General features: G+C 44.9%; 1 protein-coding gene, 1 non-coding gene and 1 pseudogene across 2 annotated transcripts; 1 reads left to right on the top strand and 2 right to left on the bottom strand.

Annotated features, from left to right (window-relative positions):
- Positions 1 to 4,001: 4,001 nt before the first annotated feature.
- Positions 4,002 to 4,780, top strand: LOC136494293 (uncharacterized). Its single transcript, XM_066490464.1, has one exon. It carries the CDS (start codon positions 4,085 to 4,087, stop codon positions 4,559 to 4,561), a length of 477 nt encoding a protein of 158 aa, XP_066346561.1. The 5' UTR covers positions 4,002 to 4,084; the 3' UTR covers positions 4,562 to 4,780.
- Positions 4,781 to 5,363: 583 nt separating this feature from the next.
- TRNAK-UUU (transfer RNA lysine (anticodon UUU)) lies at positions 5,364 to 5,436 on the bottom strand. Its single transcript has one exon. It is a non-coding gene; the product is annotated as a tRNA-Lys (tRNA).
- Positions 5,437 to 5,485: 49 nt separating this feature from the next.
- Positions 5,486 to 8,018, bottom strand: LOC136493147 (protein FAR1-RELATED SEQUENCE 11-like; annotated as a pseudogene).
- Positions 8,019 to 10,773: the final 2,755 nt, after the last annotated feature.

Genomic DNA, 10,773 nt, shown 5'->3' with positions numbered 1-10,773 from the left:
ACCGAGAGCTTGGCCCTTGCAAGGGATTCCTTGCAAGGGGCTCCAACGAGGACTAGGAGGAAGCTTGCGCGCTTCTCGATACCTCGGTAAAAATACCGGAGTCGTCGATAGGAGTTTGCATATCTCTACCTTGCTCTTTAGCTTCCGTATTTACATTGATTACATTACTCCTTTTTGCGGTAGAGATAGCAACACACTAGCAAAACCGTAGTTGCATATTTAGATAGTTTATCTTTTACATAGGTTTTGCTAGAGTTAGAAAAAGAGGCCATGGTTTGAAGTTAGAATTTTAAGTTGCCTAATTCACCCCCCTCTTAGGCGTCACGGTCCCCTTCACTATGGTGCAAAAAAATTCATGTGTTGAAATTGCATAAAACATATGGTTGTTGAGTAGATAGACTCATGCTTAAATGTCGAGTCCGATCGTGCGGACGTTTCTGTTGGTGAGCCGTAACACCGGCCTGAACAGCCCAAGTGGTGTTCTCGCCTTTCTACAGGAGCTATGCTCGCCTTTCTTACTGAGAAATCCTTTAGCGTTGCTTATGAATGGAACTAACTCTCCACTCGCCAAGGTCTCCGCACCACCGCCGTGGCGTGCTCCACTAGGACCACGTCGTCGGGGCGTCCACGGCGCTCGGCCACCCACTGGCCACCATCCTCCACTACACCTGAGCGCCGCCGCCTCTCCTTCCTCTCTCTTCACTGCGCTCCGGCCACCATCCTCCAATGCACCCGAGTGTCGCCGTCCCTCCTTCCTCCCTCTTCACCGCGCTCACCTACTATAGCATGGCTCCCATTCTCTATCGCGCCCGCCACAACCGCTTTCATTGCCAGCGAGCTCTGTGCCTTCATGTCACCAATGAGCTCCGCAACGGTGACCTCCGCGCAGTGTTATCCTAAACGCTAAACGGTAAACAGTCGGTCACCTACCGTTTAGCCTATTATTCGGGCAAAACGGGTGTTTAAACGGGAAAAACGGCCGTTTAAACGGTTAAAACAACCGATTAAACGGAAACGGTGTACCACCGTGTAGCGTTTAAACGGTGTGTAAACGGGCTAAACGGCCGTTTAGGTGAACAGTGCCTCCGCGCCGACGTCGAGCTCTACGTGCCGACAAGCCTCCATTCGTCCAAGCAACAAGTACATGTTGCGCTAAAAGCGCATATTGCAAAACGTATGTTTTTGTTTCAGGTGTTTCAGACGTATGTTTTAAGTGCTTCATCTGGATGTTGCAATGGTTATATACGCATGTTGCAAGTGTTTTACTTGGATGTTGTAAAAACATATCTAGATGTTGCATGTGTTGCTATGACTATACACACATGTTACAAGCGTATGTTTTAAATATTTTCAGGTGTTTGAGATGTATTTTGCAAGTGTATGTCATAAATGTTTCAGCTGTTTTGAACGTATATTGCAAGTGTTTCATCTGGATGTTGCAAAGATAGATCTAGTGTTGCACATGTTACAATGGTGCCAGTGGCTGGCAAGCGGGGGCGCGATGGGACTTGGTTCGAACCTCTACGGAGGAGCAGTCGTCCAGTGACGTGAAGAAGGCAGTGCGGCAGGGAATGGGGCTCGGCGCTACAAGGTGCGACAGGGGTCTACGAAGGGGGCTTGACGGGGGCTGTGGAGGGGGCGCGCCTGAGATGGCAGCGTGGTGGCGGATGGGGGCGCGGAGGGGATAGGCCACGGATGGGGACACGGTCGTGCGTTCACCCTTCTGTTAGGTGCGCACGCGGGCACCGTTTCTTACGGGCTAGGCTGATAGCACGCGGGTGGGGTGTGAAATCAGACAGCTTATGGTCGTTGAATCGAATGACCCTGAGCTGTGTCCAGACGCGTCTTGGGGCCAGACATCTGGGCGCTAACCTCTCCGGTTCTTTGTTAGGACTTTTCACCCATCTTTGTTAGGACTTTTCACCCAGTTATTTTGTTGAACACGATACAAAAGTGGTGTGCAGGTTCCACCACGTAAACATACAGGAATTGGGAAATATCTCTACATATAATGGCATAATTATTTTATTGCTACTTTTGTTAAAAACATGATTGCGGAAAAACATGCTACAACCTTTTTTTTAAGAGTCAAACGGGGGAGGACCCAAATGAATATCATTGCTAGCCCCAAAACAGCCCGGAGGATGCTACAGCTTTGGATGTATTTAGCAGGGCTTCGGATTCTTTCAGAAACATTTTAGATTCAAATTTTCTTTGAAAATATTTTGAGTGATGAATCGAATCACTTTATGAAATCATTTTACTAGTAGATTGGATTCTCATTCATAAGACAAGGGAGACCGGTAAACGAACTGAATCTGGTGAAACTAGCCTATGGCCATTCGTGTTCCTAGGACAAAAAACGGAAATGTTGGTACGTTGAAATGTTTTTTTTTTGTTTTCACCGTTTGAAAGTGATTCTCCGGTTCTAAGAATCTGGGGAACGATTGAGCTTGCCAAATGCACCCTTTCACGTGTCCACGCATACTCAAGGGCACAGGCACACGAACACAAACATCGCACACAATCCACAAACAAATATAATAGTATTTTATGACTAATGGCTTGCAATAATAATTTCTAACTGAGACCATTGAAAAATGCCATAACCCCTGCTACTAGAAATAATAATACTTCCTGCTTTTAAAATTATAAGACGTTTTGACTTTTCTAGATACATTATTTTTACTATATATCTAAATATAGTGTATATGTAAGGACATAGAAAAATTATGTATTTAGAAATGCTAAAACGTCTTATAATTTACAACGAACGGAGTAGTACTTTAGATTGTTGCAAAAAAAAGATGATAAAGACTTCGGTTCAACAATTAATTTAGATTACCCTATTTTAAAACTTCTTTTTATAACAACCCTATTTCAAAAGTTGGATAATCCGATGGATGTAGATGTGGGTATCATGTAGTTTGAAGTATTAAGATCATAGTTTCAGAAGTTAGACATGATTCAAAGTGTTAACTTTTTTTTTTGTCACCGGAGGAACTATTTCTTATCTTAATCTTGACACCTTAATTTTGATTTGACTAGTTGGAAGTATAGTCTAGCAAGAAAGGAGTAAGGGAGTGTTTGGATCCAGCTACTAAAATTTAGGAGGTGTGTAGGATGTTGTATGGGGTGTTCAAATACTATAAAAAAATAAATTACATAATCCGTCAGTACTCCACGAGACGAATTTTTTAATCCTAATTAATCCATCATTAGCACATGTTTACTGTAGTAAAACATTGTCAAATCATGGACTAATTAGGCTCAAAAGATTCATCTCGTAAATTAGTCTCAAACTATGTAATTAATTTTGTAATTAATCTATATTTAATACTTCATACATATGTTCAAACATCCGATGAAACAACGACTAAAATTTAGCAGCCCTTAGTTGTATTCGGCGTGCCTTTTCATTTCTCAATCATCATCCCTCAACCAAATGTCCAAATGGAATATCTCAAGATTCCTCATCTTTGTTCGGTTGTTCCCTCTAAAACTCAATAATAAAATTCTTTAAAAAAACTCAATAATAAAAAGTGCTCCGTTGGACCTTTCCCATCTAAAGACAAGAAAGCGTAAAGACTCGACGGCCAGCCAGCGTGGCCACGTCGGCCGTTTTTCGTGGCCGTTCGATCGGCTACGCGGACGGCCCAGATCGGGCGAGCCGCGGTCTTTTTTCGAAAAAACCCTTCTACTTTTCTGAAATAAACCCGCGCTCCAGAGTCCCTCTCACGATATTTTGTAAAAAACTCCTCAGATTATTTTGAAATTAACCCGCAAGCCAGAACGAATGTCCTCCGGGTTTTTTGCAAAAAAACCCTTACCTTTTTCGAAAATCAACCCGCGCTCCACAAACCCTCTCAACATTTTTTGCGAAAGCCTCCTCGGACTTTTCTCAAATCAACATGCAGGCCAACTTTGATTATATCTTTTTTTCCCTCAAAAAAATACGTGTGGACAGTGGGCCGCGCGCATGGGCGCGCCCGAAAGACGAGTCCATCCAAGAAGGCAAAGAACCAACCAACCAACCCCCAAAACCAAGAAGGCAAGAACCACCACGGCACCGGCAGTCCGTTTCATGGAGGCCGCAGCCTCTGCCCTTCTCCTCCTTGGCCTCAGCGCCAGCCTCGCTGCCTTCGCCTCGGCCGCGGCTCCGTACGACCCGCCGACGGTGCCGGAGCTCATGGACCGGTTCGGCCTCCCGCGCGCGCTGCTCCCGGAGACGGCCCGGCGGTACCTCCTCCACGACGACGGCACCTTTGAGCTCTTCCTCGACGACGGTTGCGTGGTAGAGGTGGGGGGCTACCGCGTCGGCTACGACATCGAGCTCTCAGGCACGGTGTCCCCCGGGACAGTCACGGGGCTCGAGGGCGTCCGCGTCCGCGTGCTCTTCGTCTGGGTGCCCATCACCGGCGTCCAGGTGGCCGGCGGAGAGGTCACTGTCCACATCGGGCCAATCAGGAAGTCGTTCCCTGCCGTTGGGTTCAAATCCAGCCCCCAGTGCACCATCGGATCGGCGGCAGCAGATATCTTGCTTCCTTCGGTAGAACAGTAGTCACTAGTCAGCTGCGTGATCTGTTAGGATTTCGTCAAGTTTGCGGTGTTAAGATTATAATTTCTTTTTGTTTTTCTGTTTGTAATGTTTCTGAACTGAAACTTCACTAGTGTTTGTGCTAGCATACTATCACACGATTATTGTATTCTTTAGTGGGAATATTTGTTTTCTCTCAAACAGAAAACAAACACTGTAACATATGATAAGTTTTATTTTTCTTTTGTTTTTACCCAACTGGAAATCATGCATCCCAGTTTGTTGTGGACTTGTAGTTCAACAAGGGAGATGGGGGATGCAATTTGTATCCACAACTTCAATTTAGTGAGTTTGTTGCACAAAACATCATGCACTTTCATGTTGAACGCTGAAATGGCAAATGAGGTTATTGCGCAAAAGATCATGTGCTTTCATGTTCAAGGCTGAAATGTTCACAAAAATTTTAGCAAATAGGAAGAAACAATTGAAAACATAAAAAATATTTGAAGATGAAAAACAACTGGAAACATAAAAAAGAAGATACAGTGAAGAGAAAGAAGCAATTGGAAACATAAAAAAACTGAAAATTTAAAAAGAGACAAAAAAAAGCAACCCAAATAAAACATTAAAAACAGAAAAATGTATTAATAGAAATTAAAAAAATGTTTGAAGATGAAAAGCAACTGAAAACGTAAAAAAGAAGATACAGTGAAGCGAAAGAAGCAATTGGAAACATAAAAAACTGAAAATTTAAAAAGAGACAAAAAAAAAAGCAACCCAAATAAAACATTAAAAACTGAAAAATGTATTAATAGAAATTAAAAAACGCCGTCTGTGGGATTCGAACCCACGACCACACGGTTAAAAGCCGTGCGCTCTACCGACTGAGCTAAGACGGCTTATGTTTTAATATTCCTTATTATGCTTAATCACATAAAGAATGCACAAAGAGTACACCAATCCACCTTCGCAGCTGATTGTCTGAAACTCAAATCAGTGTAAATGGATTTCAACCACAAACTGCGAATAATGTACATCAATCAATCGCAAGGTGCTATTGCTTTGTTGCTAATTAGTACTGCTACTTATCTACTCCTACCTACGCAAAATGCAATGTAGTTATTGCAGCCTACTAACACTTTCACCTGAAACATGCATCGAGACTGGTTGCTGCTTTATCCTGGACAGTAGGAGATACACCTCCTGCGTTGCAAGATCCATCCGCTCATGAGATTTTGTTGCTTCACTCACCAGCGCTGAGACCATGGATTGCAATGCTCCCACTCTCTCAGATGCTACGCCCTCAGGGTGATGAGGAGCTCCATTCAAGTTGTTGGACGGTGGTGGCTGAGTCCTGCGCCACCGGACAGGAAGGTACAGGTCTGGGATCTGGAAATAATTCAGTGCTGTGAGCACGCGAAGGGCATGCCGGCAGAGGATCCCTGAGGACTCAAACATCTAGCAGCAGCAAGAAATGAGCTCCTCCCTTTGGTTCCATGTAACACTGCAATCACCCGCCTCCTTGGTATGGTGACGGACAAGAAAAATACTCCCTTCCAAGTGGAAGGATGCATATTGAGCAGACGCAACAAGCTCATCTTGTAACTTAGAGAAGGCATATGGGCTGAGAACTGCAGCAGCATGGCCTTCAATTGGAGATGCTGTCTTCAGGCTTATGCTCTGCAAATTTTGCCGCATCATTTCTTGTTCACCAGCTTGGTCTTTGTAGGTAACAATAATTGAAACCTGACGAAAGAATTAGCAGAGTAACACATTACTGCGTTTAGTTCACACAAAGCAAGGAGTAACACATTACTGCCCAAACAAGAAATTTATGTTAGCATGTACAGTATGGCTATACTGGACTGAAGCCATAGTAAAGGGGATTGCATTTTTCTTTTACAAATATCTGAAAACCATGGTGATCCACATCAAATGAAAAATTTGGTATTTGACAACAGATGTTCACCTGCTCAATGAAGTTTGCAAGGTGTCTTTGAGCACTCAAGAATTGCTGAATGAAGGCATTTGTTGACTTTAAAACAGCTGGGGAAGTAATCAGTCCTGCAGTAAAATGCCCTCTCAAAAACGGCAAGGCCCAGAGATTTCTTGATGCAAACAGACTAGCAATATGCTCATTTCCATGAAGTCCATAGCAGTTCACCATGTCATTCCACCCAAGATCAAATGCCACTGTGCTGTCCATGTTATATAGCCTATCGAATTCATTTTTCCAGTCCTTGTAACGCTCTCCTAGATTTGCACCAAACCAAGATGGGAGCCTGGCTTCTATTAGCCATTTGCAGAGGACATGCTTTGTGCTAGGTAGTTCCTTTTCAATTGCTTCCTTGAGACATACATTTTGATCTGTGAGTATCGTCAGAGGAGCTTTCCTGTTCATGAAGTTGAGAAACACCTGCCGACAAGAAATGCTGCCTAAGAGAACAATTGCAAAGTGGCCAAATGAGTTTTTACCCTGATGAACGGTTACCTGCAATGCCCATGCAAATGATATCTGATTCTCCTCCCTTAGAAGCACACAAGCAAAGAAGAAAGACCTTCCATAATTGTTCAAACCAACCCATATCCCGAGCACCATGGAGTGCAGATAATCGATGAGTGGTGTCAAACACAACAGCATCACCAAATAACTCATAAGACTGAACCGAATCCGCATACGTCCAGGCAATGTTCTCCACATGATTGTTCGCATCTTTGGTGAACTCACACTTGAAATTGGGATCCTTCTCTTTGAAATTCTTGCACATCCTAAGTAGATCGACGCTCTCGTCCTCGTCATGCTCGACCTTCCTGGACTGTATGAGGTTCCTCACATCCTTCTCCGTGAAAGGCAGGTTCCCTGGCTCGATGCACATCTCCAGCTCCATTATCCTCATCATCTGCTGCACAGTGATCCCGGACTTGGCAAACATCAGGATCCGGTCCCTGTAGGCGCCGGAGATGAAGCGGTACGCCGGCAGGAAGCGCACCTTATCCTGCCCCAGGAGCACGTGGTTGTGGTGGTTGGAGAACCCCATGACTCGCCACTGCGGCAGCGGACCTCCGGCGTCTTTGCCCTTGCCTATGCGCATATACGCCTGGCACCCGCACCGCGAGGAGCTCCTGTTCCGCTGCGGCCTGGGCGCACCGGCGAGCGGCTTCGCCGGCGCGGACCCCGCGCGGTGGCACACGAAGTACCGCCTGGTCTGCCCGCTGCCCACGCCGTCCTTCCCCTCTGTCCGGTGCCGCCGGATCGAGAACCCGCACCGCCGCGCGAACCCGCTGTAGAACTCGTACGCCGCGTCGTGGGTCGGGAACCGCTGCCCGACGTAGGGAGCGGCGTCGGGGTCACCCTCGCCCGCCTCCGCTGAGGGCACCGCCGTCTCCAGCGAGAGCCGCGTCTCGTGGGGGGAGTCGTCCGCCGGCGTCATCTGGCATTTGGCCACCGGACGCTGCAAGAAGCGTGAGATGATAGATTGATCTCCACCGGCCCGATCCAACATCAGTCGGACCTTACTCTACATATTTACCATGAGTACGACGATATCTTACACTGTATTACTGACACATGACACTAACATAGTACTTTTTATACCACTCACATCATAATGATGATAAATATGTAAATAATCCCTTATTCGGGGGCGTTCAGTAGTTCTCTTGGCTAGTGAGCCGTCATCGCGCAGTGCTACGAACAGGAGGTGGAGGCTTGGGCTCAAGATATTAGGTTCACCGTAGCCATCAGCGCTCCACCGACGTCATAACCCTAGTCCGATTTAGAGGGCGCGCCGTGAGCGACGGGAAGCGCCACCGCTTTCGCCGCTGCCACTGGATCGCACCTCCACTGCACAGCTACCTCTACTCCAACACTCGAGGCCACGTCGCTACGACGCCATGGCCGTGACTACGCTTTGGGAGGTACATTGACAAGTTCTTTACCTAAGTTAAGTTTCACCCACTAGATCTACACGTAGAGGTCCTATAAATCCTATCAATGGTATCAAAACTAGGTTGGTATGCGGATCTAGTTCGGGGTAGTCTAAGTTTTAATATTTAGAAGGAGATGAATAGGAACAAACAAATCCAGTAGAGTTAAACCCTAACCCTAATCCTAACCCTAGAAGACGGACGGAGAGGATAGGGGCTTACCGAGGGGCTTACCTATCGCAGTTGTCACCGCCGATGTCGCTCCGACGTTGTGCGGGAAGAGCACCCGAATCATCAGCATCGGTTGGTCACGCCACCGCACGCCCTCCGCATCGGGCTCGAGAGTCAAGGGCATCGCCACAAGTCCGCTCGACGGCGGTGCGCTCAGCCTCGGGCGAGCGAGCGCGCCAGCGAGGGGCCTCGCTGCGGCACCGCCACGCCTGTCTGGTCGCCATGAACAGCCGTATCCATTCCCCTAGATCTACTCGCCATGGCTGCGGGGCTAGAACAGAAGAGAAGGGGAGCGAGAAAGAAGAAGAGGAAGGGTAGCCTAAAGTGCTCTGACGACGCTTTTCCTCACCGACGGCGACGGCCAACGTGACTGCTGTCGCTGTCACCTCTACGGCAAAGAGAGAGGAGGGGAGGGTGAAAATGAGTTTAGGGTTCAGGGGAGGAGGCAGGCGCCGGGGTTTTGTTCCTCCGAGTCTCGCGCACGACCATTGGATCACGATCGACGGCTCGCAGCGCTCGGACCGAATATGGCCCAGGCGGGAGAGAAGAATTCCGGCCTAGGCCTAGGTTGCTGCCTGGGACATGGAAACACACAGCGCGTGAATAGGCCATGGGCTGGTTTCCAGTATGGGCAGCGCGCTGGACCGCGCGAGCGGGCGTGCGGGCAAAATGGGCCGCGGGCTAGCTTTTTCAAGGTTTATTATTTTTAGAAGCAAATTATGATGAATTTAGATTAGTTTTCCATTTCTATTCAATTTTAAACCAACAGGATAAATTGTTCAGAGAGTAGATGAGTATAGTGACATGCTTCTAAAAAGTAGATAAATTATATTTTTTATGTTTCCGCTATAAAGTTAATGATTATTATCTTCTCATTAAATTTGAACCAACAGGAGGATTTAATTTGAAGAGCAGTTATATTTATTCAGTAAATTATGATTATGTTTATCCTCTAATTAAATTGGAACCAACAGAAAAATTTAAATCGGCTGCGTAGTACGATTTGTTTAAGTTTAATTATGATATTGTTACTTTTCTGTGCAACGTTGATGATAACAATATTATAATAAGTTTAAGTTTGAAGTTTAAATATCTGATAAATTTTACACCAACGTGGTTAATTTTCAGAGAGTACATAAGGACCAAGAAATGCTCATGAACTAATAGAATGTATTTTATTATCATGTTTCTGCTGCAATAATGTTGATTATCTTCTAATTAAATTCGAACCAATAGAAAAATTTAATTTTGAAGAGCAGTTATATGTTCTTCAAGTTAATTTATGAATTTTATGTATTAATTCTATTTTCTGCACAACGGTGATGTAGAATTGATGCAAAAGTACCTTGTATGTTTTAATTTTAACCGACGAGATCACTCGGCTTCAAGTCAACGGGCTGCAATGTTGGGCTATGTGAATGAAAAGGCTTGAGTTAAGTTAGTTCAGAACTATTTTTTTGTTAGTTTGCTAATTTTCTGATTAAATTAGAACCAACGAGAAGATTTTATTAGAAAATAAAGTATACGTGAATATTTTAGTCGTCATGACTAAGTTTTCGTTACTGTAAATAGTATATATTTTTTTTCATCATTATGATAAGAGTTGTAATAAATAACATGCATGTCTAATTTAACCAACGTTGGATTAAGCATGTGTGTTTGTATATAGATTTATCCCGCATAAGGAGAAGTTTGGCATAGTACTTATGCTAATCAATCCTGCATGGCGGGAGAAGTTTTGTGATGACTCATATGTTTTTATATCCCGCATAGCGAGAGAAGTTTGGGTAACTCTTATGCTATCCTAGTATTGACCATGGCACAATAGAAATACACCGTCATGGTCCATACTAACCAAAAGATAACAAAAAGATGTAAGCGTGACATGCAAATGTACTGCTAATAAAAGACCTCGTTGAGTTCTTAAAGTGGAATGAGAAAATTGTACTTCTATATGGATCAAGAAATAACTTTGTTTGCATGATATAATTATGTGAATGAAGTTATAAGTGTCTCCTCGTTCACAGGTTTTCTGAATAGTTCTCGAAATTATGGTAGTAAAGCTCATGCCATATTTC

This window comes from Miscanthus floridulus, chromosome 11 (assembly GCF_019320115.1).
Source record: "Miscanthus floridulus cultivar M001 chromosome 11, ASM1932011v1, whole genome shotgun sequence".
NCBI lineage: Eukaryota > Viridiplantae > Streptophyta > Magnoliopsida > Poales > Poaceae > Miscanthus > Miscanthus floridulus.
This window is presented reverse-complemented; position numbering and strand designations above follow the sequence as displayed.